Source organism: Rhinopithecus roxellana, chromosome 19 (assembly GCF_007565055.1).
Source record: "Rhinopithecus roxellana isolate Shanxi Qingling chromosome 19, ASM756505v1, whole genome shotgun sequence".
Taxonomy (NCBI): domain Eukaryota; kingdom Metazoa; phylum Chordata; class Mammalia; order Primates; family Cercopithecidae; genus Rhinopithecus; species Rhinopithecus roxellana.
Window position 1 is genome coordinate 67,246,177 of NC_044567.1, and position 27,552 is coordinate 67,273,728.

A 27,552-nucleotide genomic window follows, 5' to 3' on the forward strand; every position below is an offset into this window, starting at 1 on the left:
TCTCCATGTTGGTCAGGCTGGTCTCGAACTCCCAACCCCAGGTGATCCGCCCACCTCGGCCTCCCAAAGTGCTGGGATTATAGGCGTGAGCCACTGTGCCTGGGCCATTTTAACCATTTTTAAGGGTACAGTTCAGTGGCATTAAGTACATTCACATTGTTGCACAACCATCACCACCTTCCATCTCCAGAACGTTTTCATCTTCCCAAACTGAAACTCTGCACCCATTAAACACTCACTCCCCAGGTATATCTTCCTTAGAGAAATAGAGAAATTTCAATTCAAGCCCTTTACCCAATTTTTAATTGGGTTGTTTTCAGATATATGATTTGCAAATATTTTCTCCCATTCTGTGGGTTGCATTTTCACTGTGTTGATAGTGTCTTTTTTTTTTTTTTTTTTTTGAGACAGTCTCATTTTGTCACCCAGGCTGGAGTGCAATGGCGCAATCTTGGCTCACTGCAACCTCCACCTCCCGGGTTCAAGTGATTCTCCTGCCTCAGCCTCCAAAGTAGCTGAGACTACAGGCATGCACCACCACGCCCACCTAATTTTTTTGTATTTTTAGTAGAGACGGGGTTTCACTATGTTGGTCAGGCTGGTCTCAAACTCCTGACCTCAAGTGATCAGTCTACCTCAGCCTCCCAAAGTGCTGGGATTACAGGCATAAGCAACTGCGCCAGGCTGATAGTGTCTTTTGATGTACAAACCAAATGTTTCTACAGTTTCAGTAACAGCCTCTCCAGAAGCATTTAAACTCCACCTCAAGGGCTCATTGCACAGCATGTACACCAAGGCTTGCAGTTGGCCTTCCAGGTTAGGGTTTGGAGGGCCCAGACCTTCCAAGCAGGACAGCCGGTTGCCTAGGGCAAGTTTGATGTGCGGTCATCTCCCTTGACCCTTGAAGTAGGCAGGATTCTAACATTACCTGAGAAGAACTGAGGCCCACAGGGATTTCATGGAAACAGATACAACAGCAAAGATGCCAGGATTCTCGGAAGGTGAGTCATTTTCCAAAACTCTTCTGTTTCCCCAGCTAAAAACCTGAAGTGAACCGGCCTTTGTGGGCACAAAGGTGGTAGTGAAGGAGGCTCTGAGAACCACTGATGTAGAAGGTGGAGGCAAAGAGAAGACTTACAGACCCCCGACCTGGGTCAGGGTTCTTCAGGCCTCCACATCTTCACGGGCCACCCCAGTTCCCAAATTGTTCTCACCACTATCATCTTCTTGAAACCTTACAGAAACATCATACATTTATTTCCACCTACAGCCTACCATGTTACTTTGGAGTCACAAGACTTGGAATTGAAAGCCCTAGATTAACATCTCAGTCCTGCCATTGAATGGCTTGAGCACTGGGCCAGCCACTTTCCATAGCTCAAGACTTCACTTTGTAAAATGTAGATGAGAGTGGCAAGTTCAAAGTTTGCAAAAGCTCCTGTCTAGCCCAGAGCCTGGTGCATAGCAGGTGTTCAATAAATAGGGGTTAAATCTCAGAAATTCCATGACATCCAGAGAGAAGAAACAATTTCCAATGGTTCTGGCATTCAACGACAACTTATGAGCAAGCAAATTATGCCAGGTGCTCTACAACCATTATCTGACTTCTTTTTTTTTTTTTTCCTGAGACAGAGTCTCGCTTTTGTGACCCAGGCTAGAGTACAGTGGCGCAATCTCGGCTCGCTGCAACCCCCGCCTCCCAGGTTCAAGCTTCTCCTGCCTCAGCCTCCTGAGTGGCTGGGATCACAGGTGCCTGCCACCACGCCCGGCTAAATTTTGTACTTTTAGTAGAGATGGGGTTTTGCCATGTTGGTCAGGTGATCCACCCATCTTGGTGGTCCACCCATCTTGGCCTCCCAAAGTGCTGGGATTACAGGAGTGACGTACCGCGACTGGCCTCTTACTTTGTTTTTTATAACAACCACATTATTCCCACTTTTAGGATGCAGAAACAGGCTCAGAGAGGTTAAGACATTTAGCCAAGCTAGGCCAGGCACGGTAGCTCACACCTGTAATCCCAGCACTTTGGGAGGCCGAGACGGGCAGATCACGAGTTCAGGAGATCGAGACCATCCTGGCTAACACCGTGAAACCCCGTCCCTACTAAAAAATAAAAATAAAAAATACAAAAAATTAGCCAGGCATGGTGGTGGGTGCCTATAGTCCCAGCTACTCAGGAGTCTGAGGGTGAGGCAGGAGAATTGCATGAATCCGGGAGGCAGAGCTTGCAGTGAGCCGAGATTGCGCCACTGCACTCCAGCCTGGGCGACAAAGAGAGACTCCATCTCAAAAAAAAAAAGAAAGAAAGAAAGAAAAAAGAAAGAAAGAAAGAAAGAAAGAAAGAAAGAAAGAAAGAAAGAAAGAAAGAAAGAAAGAAAGAAAGAAAGAAAGAAAGAAAGAAAGAAAGAAAGAAAGAATTTTAGCCAAGCTCACATAGTTAGGAAGCTGCAATGTGAACACAGGTGGTATGATTTTCAAGGACGTGTTTCCTCCCCCCAACTTTTTATTAATAACATACAGAAAAGTTGGAAGAATGATTTCATAAATACCCATATACCCTCCCCCCAGTTTCAACAATTGTTAACATATTGGCACATTTACTTTACCCTCCTTTATCTAAATATATATATACTTTGTTTTTTTGTTTGTTTGATTTGTTTTGTTTCGGTTTTTGTTGTTTTTGATACAGAGTCTTGCTTTGTCTCCCAGGCTAGAGTGCAGTGGCCGGATCTCAGCTCACTGCAACCTCCGCCTCCCAGGTTCAAGCAATTCTTATGCCTCAGCCTCCTGAGTAGCTGGGATTACAGGTGCCCGCCACCACACCAGGCTAATTTTTGTATTTTTAGTAGAGATGGGATCTCACAATGTTGACCAGACTGGTCTCGAACTCCTGACCTCAAGGGATCCGCCCACCTCAGCCTCCCAAAGTGCTGGGATTGCACATGTGAGCCACCGCGCCGGCCCTAGTTTGGGTTTTTTTTGAGACAGAGCCTCGCTCTGTTGCCCAGGCTGGAGTGCATTGGCACGATCTCGGCTCACTGCAACCTCTGCCTCCCGGTTTCAAGCGATTCTCCTGTCTCAGCCTCCGGAGTAGCTGGGATTACAGGCATGAGACACCACACCTGGCTAATTTTTGTATTTTTAGTAGAGACGGGGTTTCTCCATGTTGGCCAGGCTGGTCTCGAACTCCTGACCTCAGGTGATCCACCTGCCTCAGCCTCCCAAAGTGCTGGGCTTACAGGCATGACCCACTGTGCCCAGCCCCATATATACATACTTTGAACTAGTTGAGAGTAAGGTCAGATGTCACACCTACTATGGACTGAATGTTTGTGATGTCATGGTATTTGGAGTTGGGGCCTATGGGAGTAATTAGAGTTGGATGAGTTCATGGGGTAAGATACTGCTTATGATGGGCATGGTGCCCTTGTAAGAAGGGACACCAGAGAGCTTGTCTCTCTGAGAGCATGCACTGAGGAAAGGGCATTTGAGGACACAGTGGGAAAGTAGCCCTCTGCAAAACAGGAAGACAGCCCTCACCAGAATGCAATTATGTTGGCATCCTGATCTTAGACTTCCAGCGTCCAGAATGAGAAAATAAATGTCTGTTGGTTATGCCACCAAGTCCATGGCACTCTTTTTTTTTTTTTTTTTTTTTTTTTTTTTTTTTCTGAGATGGAGTCTTGCTCTGTCGCCTAGGCTAGAGTGCAGTGCCGCGATCTCGGCTCATTGCAAGCTCTGCCTCCTGGGTTCATGCCATTCTCCTGCCTCAGCCTCCTGAGTAGCTGGAACTACAGGTGCCTGCCACCACGCCTGGCTAATTTTTTTTTCTTTTTTGTATCTTTTAGTAGAGACGGGTTTTCACCGTGTTAGCCAGGATGGTCTCAATCTCCTGACCTCGTGATCCACACACCTCGGCCTCCCAAAGTGCTGGGATTACAGGCGTGAGCCACTGCGCCTGGCCCAAGTCTGTGGTATTCTATGGCAGCCTAAGCTGACTAAGACAACCCCTAAATACTGCATGTATATCTGCTAAGAATAAAGACATTCACTTACATCATCACACCAAGAAAATTTGTAATAGCTCCAGAATATTTAATATCCAATTCATACTTAGATTTCTCTCAAATTGTCCTCAGAATGTTTTTTATTTGTTCAAAATGTTTGGTTATTTATTTAATTTATTTTAGAGACAGCATCTCACTCTATGGCCCTGGCTGGTGTGCAGTGGTATGATTATGGCTCACTGCAGCCTCTCTACCTTCTGGGCTCACACGATCTTCCTGCCTCAGCCTTCTGAGTAATCAGGACTACAGGTACACGCCACCACACCCAGCTCAGAATGTCTTTTTTTTTTTTTTTTTTTTTTTGAGATGGAGTTTATCTCTTATTGCCCAGTCTGGAATGCAGTGGCGCGATCTTGGCTCACTGCAACCTCTGCCTCCTGGGTTTAAGCGATTCTCCTGCCTCAACCTCCCAAGTAGCTGGGATTACAGGCGTATGCCACCTCGCCCGACTAATTTTTTGTGTTTTTAGTAGAGACGGGGTTTCACCATGTTAGCCAGGATGGTCTTGATCTCCTGACCTCGTGATCCGCCCATCTTGGCCTCTCAAAATGCTGGGATTACAGGCGTGAGCCACTGCACCCAGCCTCTAATTTTGTACTTTTAATAGAGATGGGATTTCGCCATGTTGGCCAGGCTGGTCTTGAACTCCTGACCTCAGGTGATCCACCCACCTCGGCTTCCCAAAATGTTGGGATTACAGGCGTGAGCCACTGTGCCCAGCCCAGAATGTCTTTTTATAAGTGCTTTTAAATTTTTCAACCAGAATTAACTGGTCATGGTGGAATGTGCCTGTAGTCCTAGCTACTTGGGAGGCTGAGGCTGGAGGATCACTTGAGCTCAGGAGTTCAAGGCTGCAGTTAGTCATGATCATGCCGCTACACTCCAGCCTGGGTGATAGAGACACCCCATCTCTAAAAAAAAGAAAAATAGCCTGTAATTCCAGCACTTTGGGAGGCCAAGGCAGGCAGATCACAAGGTCAGGAGACTGAGGCCATCCTGGCTAACATGGTGAAACCCTGTCTCTACTAAAAGTACAAAAATTAGCCGGGCGTGGTGGCAGGCGCCTGTAGTCCCAGCTACTCAGGAGGCTGAGGCAGGAGAATCGCTTGAACCTGGGAGGCAGAGGTTGCAGTGAGCCAAGATTGTGCCACTGCACTCCAGCCTGGGTGATGGAGCAAGACTCCGTCTCAAAAAAAGAAAAAAATATATAAATATAAATAAATAAAAATTTCAACCAGAATCCAGACAAGTTCCACACATGTAACATTTTTTCATTTAGAACAATCCCCCTGCTTATCCCTGGCTACTGTCACTGACAATTTTGATGAACCAAGGCTACCTGCCTTATAACATGTTCCAGTTTCTACATTATCTGATATTTCCTCATGCCTAAACTCAGTTATAGTATTTTTGGCAAGAATTCTACATAAGAGATGCTGTCAGCCAGTCAAGGTGGCTCACGCCTGTAATCCCAGCACTTTGGGAGGCTGAGGTGGGAGGATTGCTTGAGACCAGGAGTTCAAGGGCAGCCTGGGCAACATAGTGAGACCGCATCTCTACAAAAAACCTTTTTTTTTTTTTTTTTTTTTAAATTAGCCAGGCATAATGGTTTGGGCCTGTAGTCACAATTACTCAGGAGGCCTGGAAGGATCACTTGAGCCTGGGAGGTTGAGGCTGCAGTGAGCTGTAGTCATGGCACTGCACTCTAGCCTAGGCAATAGAGGGAGAGCCTAAGAAAAAAAAAATGTCACAAGATGCTGTCTGCTTTACACTGCTTCATATCAGGAGGCATCTGATGGTAGGTGATGCTGAGTTGGAGTACTTAGTTAAGGTGGGGCCAGGTGCAGTGGCTCATGCCTGTAATCCCAGAACTCTGGAAGGCCAAGGCTGGCAGATTCCTTGAGCTCAGAAGTTTGAGACCAGCCTGGGCAACAATGGTGAAACCTCATCTGTACAACATTATACAAAAATCAGCCAGGCGTGGTGGCTGACTTTCTCCCAGATTGAGGAGGCAGGATCACCTGAGCCTGGGAGGTCGAGGCTGCAGTGAGCCGTGATCACACCACTGCACACCAGCCTAGGTGATCAAGTGAGACCCTGCCTCCAAAAAAAAAAAAAAAAAAAAAAAACAGTGGTATGGGGATCCACTTTGTTTTTCTTTTTTCTTTTCTTTCTTTCTTTCTTTTTCTTTTTTTTTTTTTTTTTTTGAGACAGGGTCTCGCTTTGTTGCCCATGCTGGAGTGCAGTGGCAGATCTTGGAGATCCGTTATGAACTTCTTCAAGCTTGTCCAACCTTAGGTCTGCAGCCACATGTGGTCCAGGACCGCTTTGAATGTGGCCAAACACAAATTCATAAACTTTCTTTAAACATTATGAAATTTAAGCGGGGCACAGCGGCTCACCCCTGTAATCCCAGCACTTTGTGAGGCTGAGGCAGGGGGATCACTTGAGGTCAGGAGTTCATGACCAGCCTGGCCAGCGTGGTGAAAACCCATCTCTACTAAAAATACAAAAATTAGCCGAGCGTGGTGGCGAGCGCCTGTAATCCCAGCTACTCGGGAGGCTGAGGCAGGAGAATCACTTGAACCTGGGAGTCGGAGGTTACAGTGAGCCAAGATCGTGCCACTGCACTACAGCCTGGGCGACAAAGTGAGACTCCGTCTCAAAAAAACAAAACATAAAAAAATTGAGCTTTTTTTTTTTTTTTTCTTTTGAGATGGAGTTTCCCTCTTGTTGCCCAGGCTGGAGTGCAATGGCACGATCTCCACTGAACGCAACCTCCCACTCCCGGGTTCAAGCAATTCTCCTGCCTCAGCCTCCCGAGTAGCTGGGATTAGAGGCATGCGCCACCACGCCCGGTTAATTTTGTATGTTTAGTAGACACAGGATTTCTCCATGTTGGTCAGGCTGGTCTCGAATTCCCAATCTCAGGTGATCCGCCCGCCTTGGCCTCCCAAAGTGCTGGGATTACAGGCGTGAGACACCGCCCCCGGCCAAAACATTGAGTTTTTTTGGCGACTTTTTTTAAAGCTTATCAGCTATCGTTAGTGTTAGTGTATTTTACGTGTGGCCCAAGACAATTCTTCCAGTGTGGCCCAGGGAAGCCAAAAGATTGGACACCTCCACTTATAGTATAAAACGAGAGCCACTAGGCTTTTGACTCAGACCCTTTTCCTTATACTGCCAGTCAGCTGAGCGCAGGGACTCGCAGTTCAGGGTTCATCACGAGCAGATTCCCTCTTTTCCTTGCTTGCTCCGGCCAGCCTAGCCGTGGGCCAGTACAGCATGGCCCGGCCCCGCCCCGGCCCTTCCCAGAGGTCCACAACCTGGCCGGTCCAGCGGGCGGAACCGATAGTGTCTGGCAACTTGGCTCGCCCGGACTCTGAATCCCGGAGCACCAGGCGCCCACGAGAACGCTGTTCTCCTTGACTTCCGGGCGCACGCTCCTCTGTCGCCGCCGTCAGACCGGAATTCCCGGTGCCACCGCAGCCGCCGTCTGTGCGCCCAGCTCTGCTGCCGCTATGGGGATCTTAGAGAAGATCTCGGAGATCGAGAAGGAGATCGCTCGGACGCAGAAGAACAAGGGTGAGGGCCGGACGGGCGGGACATTCCTTTCTGCCCGCCTCAGTTTTCCTGTCTGTAAAATGGGGGAACAACTCCAGCAGTAATGCTGGGACAAGATCCGAGGCCGCGGAGAAGTTGCCAGACAAGTGCCGAGGCCGGCCTGCGCGCCCAAGGCAGGGCCAGGCGGGAGCGGGTCTCACACCCAGGTCTGACTGCAAACGGCCCCCAAGAGATCTGATCAGTCCTAGACCGTGTGTCAAAGTAGAGTAATCCCAGCTCACAGAGCAAGCATCTGACCCATCTAACCCAGAGAGAGGCAGAGCTAGGGTTCAAACCCCAGTCTCCTGATGGCTGGGCCTGGGGCTTTGGTGGTCTCCCCTGTTGTTTTGGGAAGTACAAGAGGAGACCTCTCAGGAACAGCCTCACCCAGCAGCTGAGAGCCCACTGGAGCAAGGAAATCAGGACTCTGGAGTCTGGAAGGTCTGGGTTTGAACCCCAGGTCCACCACGTACCTTCTGTAAAACATTGGAAAGTCACTTCACTTCTTGGAGCCTCAGTGTCCTCATCTGTAAATGGGGTGATACTCTCCTGCGCCATCTTAGCACACAGCTGAGTTAAATTAGATGGCCTTTACAAAGCACTGGGCACATGGTGAGCACTAAGTATTTAAAGTAAACACCCAACATAGATAATACATAATGAAGCCTCAAATCTGGACTTTAGAATGTAAGGGCTGGAGGAACTCACAGAATAGAGATTAGGAGAGAACAATGACACTAGGAGGAAGTGGGACTTGAGCTGGTTGTTGGGAGGGTTTCCCAGGTGGGGGCCACTACTGAGACAAAGACATGGGAGTGAGCATGATGTGTTCATGGGACAGTGAGAGCAATCTAGATCACAAGGCAGGTATGGAAGAGTAATGGGAGAAGCAATTGGCCGGGCTAGTGGCTAGCCATTCAGGCTTGTGGGAGAAGGAAGCAAGCAACACTAGATAGCTGGTCCCAGTGTCTGCCCTCCCTTGGTTCCATTTAGGTTTGAAGGCTGAGGAGTTGAGGGCCCTCTATGACTCATTCCTTCTGTCAATCTTTTTTGTTTGTTTGTTTGTTTGTGACAGTCTTGTTCAGTCACCCAGGCTGGAGTGCAGTGACACCATCTGGGCTCACCACAACCTCTGCCTCCCAGGTTCAAGCGATTCTCCTGCCTCCGCCTCCAAGTAGCTGGAGGCACGCAACACTACACCCAGCTAATTTTTGTATTTTTTTGGTAGAGAGGAGGTTTCGCCATGTCGCCCAGGCTGGTCTTGAATTCCTAACCTCAGGTGATCCACCCTCCTCAGCCTCCCAAAGTGCTGGGCGTGAGCCACCATGCCCAGCCGATCTTTCCTGAGCCTTTACTATGTGCTAGGCACTGTGGTTAAAGCAGTGAACACAGCAGGCATATCCCAGCCCTCGGATCTGACCTTCTAGTTGACAGTCTGAAAACCAGAAATAAAATAAATAAAATAATGTCAGCCAGCAGTATGTACTATGAAGACAAACCAGGGTGATACAGCAGAGTATTAGGGGTGGGGAGGGGCTGGGGATTGGGCCTGCTTAGGTGAAATGATAGAGAAGACCACCATGAGGATGGGACATTTCAACTAAGACCTGAATGAGAAGAAGGAACTGGTCATGCAAACGTCTGGGAGAAGAGTGTTCCTGGCAGAAAGAACAGCTAGTACAAAGGCCCTGAGGCAGGAACAAATGTGGCTGTTTACAGATCAACAGGACTAGGGTGGGGTGCAGTGATGGGACAGGAGGGGGTCGATCATGCAGAGCCATAGGTCATGGGAAAGACTCTGGGTTGTGTTCTAAGGCAGTGGGAGCTGGTGCAGGGTGCTAAGCAGGGGAGGGGCTATTCTGACTTCTGTCTTGAAAGTTCCCTCTGGCTGCTGTGTGGAATATTACCTGTAAGGCCCAAGGAAAGTCACAGGGAGGCTAGAGATGCTGCCACTTTGGGTGTGGTAGACAAAGGAGATGTAAAGGTGATTAAGACCTAGTCCTTCCCTTCAGATATGCTCAGAATTTTAGGAGCTGGGATGACAGGAAGGGCCATGTGAACCTGACTGACACTGAATCCTTTTTTCTTTTTTTTTTGAGACAGTCTTGCTCTGTTGTGCAGGCTGGAGTGCAGTGGTGTGATCATAGCTCACTGTAACTTCAAACTCCTGCATTCAAGCAATCTTCCCACCTCCACCTCTTGAGTAGCTGGGACTACAGGTGTGCACCACCACACCGGGCTAATTTTTACATATATATTTTTTTGTTCTTTTCTCTTTTTTTTGTTTTTTGAGACGGAGTTTCACTCTTATTGCCCAGGCTGGAGTGCAGTGGTGCGATCTCGGCTCACCACAACCTCCGCCTCCCAGGTTCAAGCGATTCTCCTGCCTCAGCCTCCCAGGTGTGCGCCACCATGCCCAGCTAATTTTGTATTTTTAGTAGAGACGGGGTTTCTCCACGTTGGTCAGACTGGTGTCGGACTCCCGACCTCAGGTGATCCGCCCACTTCGGCTTCCCAAAGTGCTGGGATTACAGGTGTGAGCCACCGCACCCGGCCAATTTTTACATTTTTTGTAGAGGCACAGTCTCACTGTGTTGTCCAAGGTGGTCTTGAACTCCCAGCCTCAAGCAGTCCTCCCTCCTCGGCTTCCCGGAGTGTTGGGGATTGCAGGTGTGAGCCACCATGCCCAGCTGCAGAACCCATTCTTGACCCTGTCTCGTTGCTATCAATTCACACATTCACTTGGCAAAATATTTCCTGTGTGCCTGGGCCCTGTGCTGGAAGCTGGGGATCCAGTCCCATTTCCTGACCTATCAGAGTCAGGGAAGTAAAGAAATAAGATAGTTTTCAGACTTCAGAAGACAGTAAACTGGCTCACGAGGCAGGAAGGGGTCTGGGGAAGGACGGAATTTACTGTAGATTATAGCCAACTTTTATTAGGTGCTTACTGTGTGCTAAGCGATGTTCTTAGTGCTTTCTGTAAAACTTCTCCATTATTCCACCATCAAAAATCTGCTGAAGTATGGTCAGGCACAGTGGCTCATGCCGGTAATCCCAGCATTTTGGGAGGCCGAAGTGTATGGATCACTTGAGGTCAGGAGTTCGAGACCAACCTGGGCGACATGGTGAAATCCTGTCTCTACTAAAACTACAAAATTAGCCAGGCGTGGTGGCACCAGCCTGTAGTCCCAGCTACTCGGGAGGAGGAAGCAGAAGAATGTCTTGAACCCAGGAGGTGGAGGTTGTAGTGAGCCAAGATCACACCTGTGCACTCCAGCCTGACAAAAGTAAGACTGTCGGTGGCTCACACCTGTAATCCCAGCATTTTAGGAGGCCGAGGCGGGTGGGTCACCTGGCATCAGGAGTTTGAGACCAGCATGAAGAAATTATATTTTATATATATATATATATTATATATAATGGGAGAAATCCCTTTTCCACTGAAAATACAAAAATTAGCTGAGCATCATGGTGTGTGCCTGTAGTCCCAGCTACTCAGGAGGCTAAGGTAGGAGAATTGCTTGAACCCTGGTGGTGGAGGTTGTGGTGAGCTGAGATTGCACCACAGCATTCCAGCCTGGGCGATATAGCGAGACTCCATCTCAAAAAGAAAAAAAAAAAGAAAAGAAATCTGCCTAAGAAGTTACTACTGTTAATAAACCTATTTGCAGTTTAAGAAACTGATGCACAAGAAGACTAACTTTTCCGAAGTAAAACGGCCCCAGTAATTGCAGGGTGGAGTTCCGACACAAGCTGTCAACCTCTGTAGGACACTCTGAGACTGGGCAGGGGAGGCCTCTTTGAAGAGGTGACATTTGAGCTGCACCTCAAATGATGGGAATGTGCCAGCTCCAGAAAGATCTCTTTGAAATGGAGAGAATCACCAGTGTGAAGGTCCCAAAGAAGGCATGAGGTCAGCGTGTTCTAGAAAAGAAAAAAAAGAAAGGCTAGGCCCAGTGGCCCAACCTGTAATCCCAGCACTTTGAGAGGCTGAGGGAGGAGGATTGCTTATGGCCAGGAGTTCAAGACCTGGGCAAGATAGCAACACCTCATCTCTACAAAAGCATTTTTTAAATTAGCCAGTCCTGGTGGTACATGCCTGTAGTCCGAGTTATTCAGGAGGCTGAGACAGGAGTTCAAGGCTGTAGTGAGCTATAATCGTGCCACTGAACTCTAGTCTGAGTGACAGAATGAAACTCCCATCTCTTTAAAAAAAGAGAGAGGAGAAAGCCACTGTGTCTGGAATGTAGCAGAGTGCGTTGAAGTAGCCAGGAGCCAGGTCACATAGGATCCTGGTTCTCAGTCTCAACTACGGCCTCGTTTTAGAGCAAAGAGTTTATAACACCATTTACAGTCCTGAAATGAAATTCCTCATCAGTAATAGAATTTCTGTACCCACAGAATTTGAAAAAAACCAATGTAATACCCTAATAATATAAAGGAGAAGAAGAAAAAGGAAAGTAATTTATAATAAAAATGGTATTTATTTAAATATGCAAATGCTGGAGTGCTGCCAGGATCTAACGAAGTTACCCTGAAGCAGTGGAATGCTCCTGCCTTTAGGTAGAATCACTGGGGGTGGGACAGCCACAATGCAGGTGTGTTGTGTTGGCCACTGAGTTACGCCCCAAGAGGTGCTGCCATGGCAGCGTGGGATCCCAGAATGGTGAGCAGCTCTAGGTAAAGTTTCAGACAAAGCATGACCTAGTATTCCCTTCATATACAATAGTTGCATTCCTGGACATTTCAATGTACATTAACACTGTACAAAATGTCCTGTGATTATATATAAACAGAGCTAGGTTCTAGGCCCAGTGATCCTAACCCAGGTTTTCCCTTTGTGGATGCCTTTAGGATGTCACAAGTCATGGACTTGGGACAATACTCCTTGGCTACGCAGGACTGACTCACCTAATAGGGCAGCTGGTTTCCCTGCCCCCTGCCCAGTAGATGCCCATGAGGACTTCACCATCAAAGTGAACAGAAAATATCTCCCAGAATTTCCAGAATGCCCCCCAGGGAGCAGTGCCACCTCTGTTGAGAACCATTGGCTCTCAGTAGGGTGATGAGGTCTCAACAAAGAGATGGGATTTTTTAAGTTTTGTTATTTTTGAGACGGAGTTTCACTCTTGTTGCCAAGGCTAGAGTGCAATGACGTGATCTAGGCTCACTGCAACCTCTGCCTCCTGAGTTCAAGCAATTCTCCTGCCTCAGCCTCCCAAATAGCTGGGATTACAGGCATGAACCACCATGCCCAGCTAATTTTGTGTTTTTGGTGGAGACAGGGTTTCTCCACGTTGGTCAGGCTGGCCTCAAACACCCGACCTCAGGTGATCCACCCGCCTCGGCCTCTCAAAGTGCTGGGATTACAAGTGTCAGCCACTGCTCCCGGCCTAAGAGACTGGATTTTATCTTAAATGAATTGAGAAACCAAGGGAGCCTTTTAAACAGAAGGGTGTTTTTTTTTTTTTTTTCCTCTCCTGATCTCCTTGACAGCAGTTGCTTCCCAGCCAGTACTTGGCGACGTGTGGGCCCTGCCTGACCCCTGGGCTTGGACACCCTGGCCACTCATTTTCTGTCTTGTTTTCCATCCTTTAGCCACTGAGTATCATCTGGGCCTGCTGAAAGCTAAGCTCGCCAAGTATCGGGCCCAGCTCCTGGAACCGTCCAAATCAGCCTCATCCAAAGGAGAGGGCTTCGATGTCATGAAGTCGGGCGATGCCCGTGTGGCGCTGATTGGATTTCCCTCTGTGGGTAAGGTCAGTGATGGTCAGTGTGGGCCTCGGGGAGGAAAGCAGGAAGTCATCTTTCAAACAGGTGACCATCCAGGCTCTTCTCGCTGCCTTTCTGCTTAGCTCCGGGGACACAGAAGACCTAGCCTCCCCCAGGGTCAGATCCCAGCCCTTTATCATCCTAACGTGGAGGACACTCTTTCCTCTTGCCAGCAGATGTAGCCCTACTTGGTCTTCCAACTCAGGCATCACGAACAAATACTTCTCGAGTGTGTATCTTGAGTGGTGTCATGTGCTGGGCACTATGCCAGGGACTGGGGACATAGCATGAATGAGACAAAGCTCTGTCCCTGCCCACATAGAGCTACCATTCTTGAAGAGAAAGGACAGTAAATAAGTGAAGATGAGGTGTATCAAGTGGTGAGGAGCCTGGACTGGTGAGTGACAGGGCGAAGGTCTGCTAGTTACGACAGGTCCCGGCAGGTTTCTCTGGCGAGTGAGTATTTGGGCATGGGCCTGAAGGAAGTGAGGGAGCTTGCAGAGTCCTGGGTGAGAACATTCCAGACAGAGGGAACAGTCAGCACAGAGGCCCTTAGGCAGGCACTTGCTTAGTGTCCAGGGAGGCCCAGGTGGCTCCCTGAGGAGCGCCAGGAGGGGAGAAGACAGAGAGGATAGGGGCTTATGGGTGGCCGGAAGGACCCTGGCTTGGACTGAAAAATGAAACTGCAGAGTTTTTAAGTTTCTTCGGTTGGGTGCGGTGGCTCATGCCTGTAATCCCAGCACTTTGGGAGGCCGAGCGGGGGGTGGATCACCTGAGGTCAGGAGTTCGAGACTAACCTGACCAACATGGAGAAACCCTGTGTCTACTAAAAATAGAAAATTAGCCAGGCGTGGTGGCACATGCCTGTAATCCCAGCTACTCGGGAGGCTGAGGCAGGAGAATCGCTTGAACCCGGGAGGCAGAGGTTGTGGTGAGCCGAGATTGTGCCGTTGCTCTCCAGCCTGGGCAACAAGAGCAAAACTCCATCTCAAAAAAAAAAAAAAAAAAGGTTTCTTCTGAAAGTTGCTCTGTTTAGTGTACAATCTATATTGGTTAATTTTTTTTTTTTTTTTGAGATGGAGTCTCGCTCTGTCACCCAGGCTGGAGTGCAGTGGCACAATCTCAGCTCATTGCAACCTCTATCTCCTGAGTTCAAGCAGTTATCAGTCAGCCTCCCGAGTAGCTGGGATTACAGGTGCCCACCGCCACGACCCCCTGATTTTTGCATTTTTAGTAGAGATTAGGTTTCACCACGTTGTCCAGGCTGGTCTCAAACTTCTGACCTCAGGTGATCTGCCCACTTCAGCCTCCCAATGTGCTGGGATTATAGGTGTGAGCCACCGCTCCCGGCGTGATTTACTTTTTATGTGAGGCATAAGATAAACATCATTGCAGAGTTTTGAGCAGAAAAGAGATATGTCTGATCGGCTTTTTTTTTTTGAGGTGTAGTTTCACTCTTGTTGCCCAGGCTAGAGTGCAATGGCGTGATCTCAGCTCACTGCAACCTCCGCCTCTCAGGTTCAAGCAATTCTCCTGCCTCGGCCTCCCAAGTAGCTGGGATTACAGGCATGCGCCAACCCGCCTAGCTAATTTTTTGTATCCTTTTTTAGTAGAGACGGGGTTTCACCATGTTGGCAAGGCAGGTTTTGAACTCCTGACATCAGGTGATCCACCCCCTTTAGCCTCCCAAACTGCTGGGATTATAGGTGTGAGCCACTGCACCCGGCCTAAAATAAACTTTTTATTTTAGAATAGTCTTGGATTTACAGAAAAGTTGCAAAGGTAGTACAGAGTTCCTGTATACCCCACACCCATTTTCCCTGGCAGTTAACCTTTTATACCAATGAATGTTGATCTGTTCTTGCCTCAAGTCCATGCTTTATGCAGATTTCCTTAGCTCCTCCCCACTGTCCTTTTTCTGTCCTGAGATCCCACATCACAGTTCAGTTGTTATGTCTCCTTAGGCTCTTCTAGACAGTTCCTTATACTTGCCTTGATTTGATAACCTTGACAGTTTCAAGGAGTACCATTCCCATATTTTATAGAAAGTCCTTCAGTTGGGGTGTGTCCAGTGTTTTTTTTTTTTTTGTGGTTAATCTGAGGTTATAGTTTAGCAAGGAAGACCACAGAGGTAAAGTGCCATTTTTATCACATCACATGAAGGGCACATACTGTCAACATGACTTACCCCTGCTGATTTTGATCTTGACCACCTGGCTGAGGTGTGTCAGGTTTCTCCACCATGAGACACTCTCTTCTCCCCTTGCCACACTGCTTTGGGGAGGGAGGTGACTGTGTGCAGCCCAATTCCATCGCCTGCTTGAGGGGAGCATCTACAGAAACTGTTTGGAATTCTTCTGCATGGGAGATGTGTCTCTCTTCTCCCATTCATTTGTTTTATTCAATCATTTATTGATATCCGTATGGACTTGTGGGGTTTACTTTGTGCTTTGGGGTCTACACCCATACCATGTTATTTTGCTGCTCAAATGGTTTTAACTTTGGAGCTATTTTAGTTGGCTTCTTTGATGTACTTCTGCCATTGTGTTTTTCCAGCACTTGCTCACTTTCTGACACTGCAAGATGCCTCAAGCTCATTTTGTATATTCCCTGCCCTGGCCTAGAATCTGCCATTTCTCCAAGGAGCCCTGGTTCCTTTGATTGGAGAATAGCATTAGAAACCACCATCTGGGCGCTGACTTACTTTTTTTACAGAATCACTCTGGCTGTTGTGTAGATAGCAGGCTACAGCAGGGCAAGGTGGAAGTGGGACAGTGGGGAGGTTGCTAGAATATAGGCCAAGTGAGCAACAACCAGAGCTCTTGGACAAGTGCTGGGGAGCAGCTTCAAACTCAGTTCAGATGAACAATTTGAGCCCACACCCAGTTTCCATTGCTCTGGGCCAGGCATAGGGGAAGGTGGTAGCAGCTACCTTTCCTTGAATGCTTGCTGCATGCAGGCTGGGCAGTGTTTAGTTTTGTTTGTTGTACTGTCTGCCTATATGATTGGTATATGTATCAGAGAGACAGAGATTGATAGAGAAGCTGCTCTAGTTACCCTTGAAGTCTGGGCCCGTGGCAGATCCCACCTGCCTTATTGGGAGTATAGGCTCTCCCACCATGGGAGGGCCCAGTTCTTACTCACAGGGGCCAGACAGAATCAGGGAGTTGCCCCAAGGTTGGTTGCTGGGTGTCTCAACAGCCATTGGCTGCCTGTTGGGGCCACCCTGTCTATCCATACCTGTCCACTCCACCAGGTTTTCATCATTTCTTGAGTTTCCAGGAGGTCTCCAAGGCTGAGGATTTCTGGATTTGAGGACTCGATGTATTTCCATCGCATGCCACATTCTGGGCTTGAGAGGTCTAAGGGTGCCTTGGGGAGGTGTGCCCCTGTCTTCCTGCCAGTCAGCCAGAAGACAGGGTCTGGATAGCTGGCCCTGCAACTCAGAGTCTCAGGCTTCTTGTTCCTGGGGCCCTGCTGATTAGGATGGAGCAGGAGGCCTGGGGCTGGGTTTCTTCCCTCCCTGGGTCTGCCCACTGCTTGGCTGGTCTTCTCAGCCACAGCATCTATCACTGAGATGTTACAGTGTTTGGAGCGAGGCATATCCTGGTCCTTACCTTTTCAATCCCTGTGCAGTCCTATGAGGGAGGGACTGGGTTCGTGCCCATTCTACATGTAAAGACCCTGAGCTGAGAGTATGGAGTTTCCTGCCCAATCCCAGGATACCCCGGCAGAGGCAGGATTCAAAGGCAGGTTTCTCCAACTCCCAGCCACAGTGAACGGTGGCCTGAGTGGTCACATCCACATCTTCCCAGTTCCCCACTCCCTCCCTGAGGCACCTTTCCTGTCAGCTGTCTCTGCTTCAGCCCAGGAGGTTGGCGTCTCCTTGTACAGCTCCTCACACCCTCCCTAGGTGCACAGCACGTCTGGGTACTGGTTCCATGAGTGCCATGGGACTGCTACCTGCTTAAAGTTCTCTGGGGCCAGGAGGGCCTGGAGAATTGTGTGGGGCTAGGGGAGGCTCCTGATGTATGTGGGGAACCCCCTCAGAATCCAGATCCCTGCCTCTACCCAAGACGGTCCTGAGGCCGCCAAGGAACAGATAGACCCTCTGGTGTCCGACCCATCCAGGACAGGGCCAGAGGTGAGCCCTCCAGCTGGGAGGTCTCTTCATAGCCATCTAGGTCACCCAGCCAAGGTTGAGAGGGGCTCCTCCTGCTGCCTGCACCTGCAGGCCCCCCGCCCCTGGGGCCTCTCCCAGAAGGCCAGACACAAGGCTCCTCAGTGCAATGACCTCCTTTTCTCCTAGTCCACATTCTTGAGTCTGATGACCTCCACGGCCAGCGAGGCAGCGTCCTATGAGTTCACCACTCTGACGTGTATTCCTGGGGTCATTGAAGTAAGTGGGTGTGCCGGGCCCAGAAGGAGAAGGGACGTGTGCTTGTGTTTGGACTTGTGCCTGTGCCCGCCGTGTGTGAGTCAGGGTGGATATCCCCATGTCAGGACAGGCTCTGGACTGAGTTGCTTTGCCCTCCAGCACTGACAATTCTGGGGATCCTAGCTGCTGAACCCCAGAGATGCCTGGTGGGGCCTGGAACCAGGAGGTGAGGCCAGCATGTGGCTACTCTGCCTGGCGCCCCCTGTGCTCTCCTCCCCAACACCACTGCAGGTCTGGTCACTAATTGCTGCTTGGCTGGATCCTTCTTCCTCCCCATGAAGCTTCACTACCTTGGGCTGTGTTTGCTTTGGGCAGCTGGGTGCTGTGGCCTTAAGTTCCCACGGTGATGCAATTTATTTGTGAAGTCCTGGTACTATCAGCGATGAGTATCGTGGGACTGGGAGATCCTGAGCCCTCCCTAGGAGGCTACTCAGCTCATAGGCTGTGGTGTGCACTGGGCTGGAATAGTGACGAGGCTTGGGCTTGGCCACAGGTTTGCACCTGGGTTTCCCTCAGCCCCTGAGCCCTGGGGCCATTCCAGATGTCCCAGATCCAGGCAGGACCTTCCCAGTGGAGGCCCAGCCTTGCCTTACCTTTCTTCTCTTCTGCATCCTAGTACAAAGGCGCCAACATCCAGCTCCTGGACCTTCCTGGAATCATTGAAGGCGCAGCCCAAGGTGGGAGGCAGGGCAGGTGTGTGGGAGGCAGGATGGAGCTCTGTTACTGATTGTTGAAACTGGGTGTGGCTGTCATGGAGGTCACTCTGGATCCCTGGTCTATTATCCCGCTTTCCAGAAAAGACAGGTTCCAGTTCAAATCCTTGGCACCAAACTAGCTTTGTGATCTTGGGCAAGTGATTGGGTATCTCTAAGCCAAGCTTCAGTTTCCTCAGCTGTAGAATGGGCATGATCATACTTAATTTGCAGCATAGTTTTCAGGCATTTAGCCTGGGGCCTGCCACATGGTAGGGGTGGGCATAGGACAGCCGTCATTATCCTGTTACTCCTTTTATGATGGTGGGTGTCGGATTTTCTTCTGAAATAAGTCTCTGTGAGTAAAACACGTGGATTAAAGAAAAATGCCAGTAAAATCAATCAGCTTGTGCTGGTATGTGGCAGAGCCTCTGGTAGGTCTGTAAAGGACAGGAGTCCAGGGCGCCGTGGGCTGGGTAGTGGTCACATGGGTTCGTGTATGTAATTCCATCCCTCCCACCCATCCAGGAAAAGGCCGTGGCCGGCAGGTGATCGCTGTGGCACGCACAGCTGACGTCGTCATCATGATGCTGGATGCCACCAAGGGAGAGGTGCAGAGGTCCGCAGGGTGGGGCATGGGGCAGGCTCACATGTCTGGGGAGGGCCGATGTGTCCCTGAGCTCGTACTGGGCAGCCTGTGGGTGCTTGGCCCTCTCGAATGTGAGAGTAGTGGTAGGACTTTTCACAGACTAAACCCAACACCACCCAGCCTGTGGCATCTTCTCCTCAAGGCTTGTGTCCAGCCAGCACAGAGGCAAGATATCTTGGGGCTGGGGGCCAAGGGGCTTGGCCTGGCTCTGCTTCCTGTTCAGAGGCACAGGTGCCCCATCACTGCCCAGAACCTGCCAGAAGCCCAGCCCCAAGCACAGAAGCATTGTTCATCCCACGTCCTGGCAGAGGGGCACACCAGGCCTGCTTCCTTGGGACCAGAAGGAGTACCCTCATGTGGTCACCTCGTGGGGGCTCCGCCACTTGCCTGTGCATGCCGACTGTAAACCGGACCGGTTCCCTCTGGGACTGTGGCAGAGTTTAAAGCTCCCTGCAGCTCTGGGGCATTGGGAAGGAGTGTTCTCCGGGTTGCTGGGGAAGGGGGTGAGGAGAGAGTCAGTCTCTGTCGGGGTGGGCAGTGATGTCCTGCGTAACAGGGAGGCTGTGCAGCCTGCCTCTGTGGGCAGCCTGTGAAGGGCTTGTGGGGCGCTCTGCCTAGGTCTCTGCTGGAGAAGGAGCTGGAGTCTGTGGGCATCCGCCTCAATAAGCACAAGCCTAACATCTACTTCAAGGTGAGGCACCTCTCGGGCCTGCAGGCCAGGGGTGTGGCAGTTTTGAGACTGCATTGGCCGGCGACTGAGGCTGTGGGACCGTTGCTGTGGCCCCTCGGTTAGCAGTTCTCCCCGTCCCTCTCTCCTCTTTCAGCCCAAGAAGGGCGGTGGCATCTCCTTTAACTCGACAGTCACGCTGACCCAGTGCTCGGAAAAGCTGGTGCAGCTCATCCTGCACGAATACAGTATCCTTCCCTGAAAGACACGTGAGGGAGGGCAGCGGGGGTGCTGACCAAGACAGGAGGCCTTGTGGCGCAGGGTGGCAGCAGGTCACCCCCACTGCCCCTGCTGTCCATTCGACCAGCCTCTGGGCAAGCTCCAGATTGCCAGGGCTGCAGCCATGCACTTGACAATGACTTCCTGGCTCCTCACCGAGTACTGGGCACTGTGGTAGCCAGATGACATCTGGAAGAAAAAGATGTCATGGGAAACAGCCTCTGATGATGGGGGGTTCCTAGCCTGGAGAAGCCCCAGGGAGAGCTGGGGAGTGGATGGTGCCTCTAAAGCAAGGTTGGGGGCTGGTTGGGTTCTGGGGCCCTGGGGATAGGGTAGGTCCTCAGGCAGACTTATGCCTGGCATATGGAGATCTCTTAGAGTGAGCTGTGAGCCCCTCGTTGCCAGAGGTGGGCGAGCAGAGGCAGGATGGCCCCCACTGGAGTCCTGCACAGGAGAAGCTGGGTTCGACCAGTTTTCAGATGCTCCTGGTGCTAAAACCCAGGCTTCCCCTGAGGGGCTTTGGGGATTCTAGGAGGTACATTTTTCTCCCTGCCTAGCTGTCAAGATTAAAACCCTGTGTTGATTGAAACTTTTATGTATTGTAGTCCCTCTGGGGAAGAGAAAAGAAGGCTTCCAAAGCATTACAATCTTGTAAAACCTCACAAGCAGATAACCGCCAAGATCCCATGCAGCCAGCATATTTCCTGCCCGGCTCTTTGGGGCCCTCCGCTGAGGAGGGACAGGGGCAGCTGGTACACAGGTTGTCCTTAATCAGAGCCCCTCAGAGATCTTCAACGCAGAAGTGCTCTTCCGAGAAGACTGCTCCCCAGACGAGTTCATCGATGTGATCGTGGGCAACCGGGTGTACATGCCCTGCCTGTATGTAAGTGCAGGAGGGGAACCCTGGCCTGGCCACTCGGCCTTTCCACCACATGCATTTCCTCAGCGCCCGGAACCTTGTGAGAGAAGCAGAAAGAGTTTGAGGCTCTCCCCTCCCCTCCCCTCACCTCAGTGGCTGCTTGAATCTTACAGACATGGAGAGCTTGAAACCAGGGTTCCAGCCCAGCTTCCCTACCCTGAGGCAGCAAGGGAAGGGAGGGCGTAGACTCAGCTCTCCAAGGAAGGGCTGCAGCCAGCACAGGGTGATGGAGGGCCCTTTCCTGGATGCCTTGCTCCTATCCTCAGCACCGGCCTCCACCTTCTCAATCTCAGGTTTATAACAAAATTGACCAGATCTCCATGGAAGAGGTGGACCGCCTGGCCCGAAAACCCAACAGTGTGGTCATCAGGTGAGGCCGCTGGCATCCTGCCACTCTGCTGTCCTTGCTCTAGGTTCTGACCCCAGTCGTCAGGCCTGCCAGCCACTTTGGCTGTGGAGGAGGAAAAGCCAGCACAGCCTCCAGCAGCACACAGCCCTCATGGAACCCAGGACTTCCTGCCCAGAGCAGAGCACTTTGTCCATGAGGCCAAGGAGACACTGCAGGAGGGTCTCCTTCATAGCTGCTGGAGGCATTGGCCCGTTCCAGTTGTGAATTGCCATGGGCAGGGTGGGTGATGTCTTATGGACTTTGGTTAAGAAAACAGAAGGATTTCATCAACCAAGGTTAAATGGTTAAGAGGCTTCTTAACTTAGGCCAGATGCGGTGGCTCACGCCTGTAATCCCAGCACTTTGGGAGGCCGTGGCGGGTGGATCGTGAGGTCAGTAGATCTAGACCATCCTGGCCAACATGGTGAAACCCTGTCTCTACTAAAAATACAAAAATTAGCCGGGTGTGGTGGCATGCTCCTGTAGTCCCAGCTCCTCAGGAAGCTGAGGCAGGAGGATCACTTGAACCCGGGAGGCGGAGGTTGCAGTGAGCCGAGATCGTGCCACTGCACTCCAGCCTGGGCGACAGAGCAAGACTCCATCTCAAAAAAAAAAAGAGGCTTCTTAACTTAGTAGTGAACCAAGGTCCCCGCAAGAAGCCCTGGGTGTGAGCTTACCTCTCCTGGTGCTCTGGAAGGTGTGGCTTCTGTCTGACCACAGCTCAAAGGGGAAAAGGAAACTAATGTTCTCAGGCCCACCTCCTTTGCAGGGTGGGTCCCTGGGGTACTGCCTGCACTCTGGCTGATTGTTCACTTGCCACCACAGCTTGGCAGGCTCCTCTTTGGGGCAGACTGATTCAGGTGCTCCACTTTGCTGGTTTCCTGGCTGGGAGCGGGTGCTCTGCAGCTTCACAGTGAAGCTTGGCCGACAGTACTGAGAGCTCAGGGACCAAGAGGCTGGACAGTGCAAATGATGGATGAGGGTCCCGGCCTGAGCACAAGGACCATTTTGTGGTGGTTGTAGCCACCACAGAGAATAGTGTCCGTCCTACAGCACAGCCTCAGCTCCTCTCCCCTTGCTGTGTCCCAGGCCTTTGAGGGGCTGCCTCAGGGCGTGAGAGCTTCTACACCTTTACCTGCTTGTGCTTAGAACAGCTCTATAGAGGTCAGGACACAGCTCAGGGTCACGCTGCAAACCTTCAAGCCACAGTCCACCCAGGCCTGGTGCCTCCAGAGCCTTGGTTATCCTCTCCTTGCTGAAATCCCTGCTGGACTTCCTGGAAGTCCATCGCTCCTCTCAACAAGGAGTGAACTTGGGGTGTCAGGGTTCCTAGCATTTGCCCATGGTCCCGTCACAGCCCCCGACCATCTCCCCACGGCAGCCCTTCATCAATCACACATGCTGTGACCCTCCACAGAGCACGGGCTTGCCAGCCCCTAGGAGAGATGCTGACCCTGGTTGAGTGTGACCATGATTGGTGCCCAGAGGCACTGGCAGCAGAAACATCAAGCTGCCATCAGAGTAATGGGCTTGTTTCCCTGTGGGTACCAGCGGGCCGCCTGGCCACTGGAAGTTGTCCCCTCCAATAGTGAGAAGTGGGGACCCCAGCCTCTGAACTCACAGGGGCCCCTGCCTGACTGGCCTCTTTGCAGCTGCGGCATGAAGCTGAACCTGGACTATCTGCTGGAGATGCTTTGGGAGTACTTGGCCCTGACCTGTATCTACACCAAGAAGAGAGGACGTGAGTTGCACTGCACGTAGCTGAGCAACAAGCTGAGCTTCATCCTCCCTAGAAGGCTGCCAGGCCAGTGTGTGGTGCCCAGAGACCCCGGCACTGGCTCTGGCCTGGCTTGTCTAGACACATCTCAGCTCTTTTCCCTTCTCAGCACTGGGCACTGCTGGTTTTGAGGGTACCCTGGTGGGGCAAGGCTACCTTGGGGTCCCCACTGGCTGTAGCAGTCAGTGCCCTCCTGACCTCCCCTCACAGTGACAGGCCCCACTGCAGGAGCATTAGGGACCTGAATCCACAGGAGCCGTCCCCATGTCTGACTCCTGCCCATCCTCCTGTTGCACACACACACACACACACACACGCCCTGGGGTTCCAACTGCTGAATTTGGAGCAGTTTGCATCAACCCTGATCTTGGCAGCAAGGATTGAGCTGCAGCTTCCCTCACTAGACTCCAGCATCTCTTCGCACCCTGCCCGTTCAGTCCAGGTCCTGGTCTCTCTCGGTGCTGTCACGGCAGATGGGTGGCAGGCACTGTGAATCCTAGAGTTTTTATTTATTTTGAGTCACTGTGTTAAGGTCAAGTTCGTAGAAGATGGCACAGGGATCTATGCGGAGGGCATGCTGGATGTCAGGGGGAGGTTAGACCAAGGCAAGGAGACCGAAAGGGCCTCTGTGGCCAGCTCTTCCCTCGTGCAGAATCACGAGGCGGCAGTGTGGGCCCTGATATGTGGCTGACGCTCTCCCCATCCTGCCCTGCAGAGAGGCCGGACTTCACAGATGCCATCATTCTCCGGAAAGGGGCCTCGGTGGAGCATGTGGTGAGTTGACAAGACCTGGTGTGACAAGGGGTGGGAGCTCTGCGTGCCCCTTGGGACTCTGTTCTGCCTGACGTGCCCTGGGCTGGGGGTGGGCTCTGCTGATCTCACTCTCAGATGTCAATGCAGGCTCTGGCGTTGGACAACCTGGGGCTGCGTCTGTAGCACCCCTTCCTAGCTGTGTGCTGAGGCTCTGACCTCTCCTATGAGCAGGGTGTGCTGCCTGCCCGCCCCCCGCAGGTAGTCAGGAGGACACATTGAACGAGGTCCAGCATGTAGGACACTCAGCATGCTGCCTGGCACTGCATAGATGCCAGTAACCCTGCTCCCATGCCATTCAGGCATCCGTCAAGGAGAGTGGGGAGTGGCGCCAGCTCAACACAGAGGTCAGGACAGCAGCTTCAAGGAGGCAACCTGAGCTGGCTTGTAGGACTAGAAGGTCTGGTAGTGAAGAGTTGGGGTGGGGAGCATCCCAGCTAGGGGAGCAGGCATGCACAGGCCCCAGGGGAGGTGCTCTGGGCTTAGGGAGCAAGAGACTGCCTTTCCCTGTCCAGGATTCCGTCACCTGAACATGAGCCTGCAGGCACAGATGGTGGTCAGGCTTCGGGTCACATGGCCGTCCTCCTGGGCTGATGCTTTCCTGGTGTTGTTTTCCTCAAGCTCATTTCTTCTCCAGATCTGTATCCTGTAGGCAAGGGACGCTGTAGACCCAGCTATCCCTGCAGCCCCTTAGGACAGTGGTCGCTGGGCCTGCAATCTGGTCTTGCACATTCATTCATTCCACAAGCCCAGCCCCAGGTCTCTGAGTGCCACCCTGGAGGTATTAAACAAATGAGGCCAGGCAAAGTCCCATCTCCCTCAGGGCCTAGGCTTGAGGTCACAGCAGGAGGAGCCAAGGAGACTAACGATTACCCTCCTGAATCCCTTCAGTCACTCACAAGTGGCAATGCTGGGCAAGCTGAGTAAAATAAAACCCATTTGCAGACCAGAATCAGCCACCTTTCCATCTGTGTCAGGGAAGTGTTTCTGCAGGCCTGGTGCTGGCCTTCGCCCTCGGGACGCTGGGCTGAGGCGTTGGGTCTCCCACCAGGGCCTGGAAGACCTGTGGGCATGTGGGAGGAGGAGTCACATTGCACAATTGCAGAGTCCCCTCCCCACCGCCCTCCATGTGCCACCGTCAGCGTGACAACCAGAGGTCCACACTCTCGGGGCAATTGCTGGATGCCTCCTCCAGGGTCTCCTTCCAGTTTCATGTGACCTCTGGGACCCCTGGGACCTTCATCCCTACCAAGGAACACTGAAGGGTATACGCTGCCCTGGGAGTTGGGGGTGATATGATGTGTGGGAAGCTTCAGGCCACAGGTGGGGCCAGGAGGAGTGAGAGACAGTGACCAAGCCAGGGAGACTCCAAGCTGTCACCTGTCCCATTCTGAAGGAGCATCTGTTCAGGCAAGGCAGGCAGAGGGCCACTAGCAGCCAGGCCCCTGACCTTCCCCTGGTGGCTGTGGGAATATTCCTAACTAGGCACCATAGCTGGCAGACCAGGAGTGGGAATGGCAGGGCCACCTGCAGCTGTGATTGGGTGGCTGTGTGCGAATTGAGCACGTGTCAGTCCTCTACACAAGGCCCGGACTGTGTGGGCACCTGCCGCAGGAACTGCTGCCTCTTAGCCTGTGTCCTGAGCTTTGAATGTGTGGCCAAGCTTGGGATGGGGTTATGGGGAGCCTCACCTCTACCTAACTCTCTCTCTTGTCCTCCAGTGCCACCGCATCCACCGGTCACTCGCCAGCCAGTTCAAGTACGCCCTGGTGTGGGTGAGTTTCTGGGTGGAAGGCGAGCAGGGGGTTAGACCCAGGACAGCCCCTGGGTTAGGCATGGAGCAAGGCGTTCACACTCTCTGCGTGGTGTTCCTGCCCTTCCTGTGGGGCCTGTGTGTCTGTCCTACATAGAATGTACACACCAACCCAGGGTAGACATGGGCCTTCCCCACCCTTTCTTTTTTCTGGTGTTTGCTTTTTTTTTTTTTTTTTTTTTTTTTTTTTGAGGCAGAGTCTGGCTCTGTCTCCCAGGCTGGAGTGCAGTGGCACCATCATGGCCCACTGCAGCCTTGACATCTGTGCTCAAGCAGTCCTCCCACCTCAGCATCACACGTAGCTGGGACTACAGGCACACACCACCATGCCTGGCTAATTTTTCATGGAGACGGGGTTTCGCTATCTGGCCCAGGCTGTCTCAAACTCCTGAGCTCAAGCGATCCTCCCACCTTGGCCTCCAGAAGTGCTGGGATTACAGGCATTAGCCACTGTGCCTGGCCCTCCCCTACCTTTGAGATCAGGGATGGTCAGACCACTGCGGACGTCCTGCTGCCTGAGGCCCCCACCTTACGCCATGGCATTCACCCCCACCAGGACACACACACCTGGGGATATCTTCCATGGCCTTGGCCAGTCCAGGCTGAGGTGACCCTTCTGCCCCCATTCCTCACCCAGGGCACCAGCACCAAGTACAGTCCGCAGCGGGTGGGGCTGACCCACACCATGGAGCACGAGGACGTCATCCAGATCGTGAAGAAGTAACAGCGCCCACCAGGCCTCCTGCCCACCTGCCTCCTCTCCCTGGGGAGCTGGTCCCACTGGGACACACAAACACCCAAACAGAAAAATACAAATACATGTACCCCAGGAAGGGGTCCCTCAAGTCTCTGCTATTTACAGAAGTTTCTTCAGTAGGCAGATGAAGAGGGTGTCGGGGCAGAGGGTCTCAGCTGGAGGCATTTCCCATAAGACTGAGCCCTCGCACGGGGGTTTTGAGTTTGCAGTGCTGAGCCTGCATCTGTGCCGCCAGCCCCCTGCACTGGGAGCAAGTTGCCCACCTGCCTGCCAGCTGGGACCTAAAGCAGATGGCATGCTCAGTGCCAGGCTGGTAGCTGGGCCTGCCTGGGTCCCCGGGGGCTGTGGCTGCTGTCACGGCACCTCACTCCCTCAGTTCGTGCCAGCTTCTCTGACACTTGGGGTGGGGGCCCTTCCAGGAGGAAGCCCCCTTGGGTCCCCCACACAGGGCTCTCCATGATGGGAACCAGAGGTTAGTGGCTTCAGAGGCCCAGCTGACACCCTTCACAGCCTAAGGGCTGTCTTCAAGTGCCTCCCCCTATATCCCCCTCCCAGGGCAGCCCCTGCCCAGCACAAAACCTCAGGACCCTGGCTCTGCATGCCTGGGTCAGGGACTTCTGAGTTTAGGATCTGTATTTTCTAAGTCCCCAGTTCTTCTGGCTCTCCTTTCTGAAATAAAGGATTGAAAACGGTTCCTGTTCAGACTGAGAACACTTTGTAAACTTGCTGAACAGTAGCCAGGTTGAGTCAGGTGGGCACAGGTCAGGCATTGGGGGTAGCAGTGGACCTGGGGGTCAGAGAGGGTGGAGCCTGGGCCCCCAAGGCAGATGCAAGCCCTGGGTGGCAAGGAGAATGCAGGGTTCCTCACCCAGGCACAAGCAGGCTCTGCCCAGGGGGTTGGTGGTCAAGGGTGTCAGGCCC

At 51.9% G+C, this 27,552-nt stretch overlaps 1 protein-coding gene across 3 annotated transcripts; it reads left to right on the forward strand.

Moving 5' to 3' along the window:
- Nucleotides 1-7,431: 7,431 nt before the first annotated feature.
- DRG2 (developmentally regulated GTP binding protein 2) lies at nucleotides 7,432-27,325 on the forward strand. 3 transcript variants are annotated; one of them, XM_030922663.1, is made up of 13 exons: nucleotides 7,432-7,652; nucleotides 13,269-13,424; nucleotides 17,752-17,841; nucleotides 18,497-18,557; nucleotides 19,101-19,191; nucleotides 19,840-19,912; nucleotides 20,046-20,136; nucleotides 20,953-21,050; nucleotides 21,380-21,456; nucleotides 23,127-23,215; nucleotides 23,967-24,025; nucleotides 25,783-25,836; nucleotides 26,512-27,324. In XM_030922663.1, exons 3-13 carry the CDS (start codon nucleotides 17,770-17,772, stop codon nucleotides 26,596-26,598), a joined length of 852 nt encoding a protein of 283 aa, XP_030778523.1. In that variant the 5' UTR covers nucleotides 7,432-7,652; nucleotides 13,269-13,424; nucleotides 17,752-17,769; the 3' UTR covers nucleotides 26,599-27,324. The 3 variants fall into 3 exon arrangements, with proteins under 3 accessions (XP_030778523.1, XP_010365980.1, XP_030778522.1); XM_010367678.2 differs by having other exon boundaries at nucleotides 7,456-7,652; nucleotides 13,269-13,429; nucleotides 26,512-27,325; XM_030922662.1 differs by lacking the exon at nucleotides 17,752-17,841 and having other exon boundaries at nucleotides 7,456-7,652; nucleotides 13,269-13,429.
- The last annotated feature ends 227 nt before the right edge of the window (nucleotides 27,326-27,552 follow it).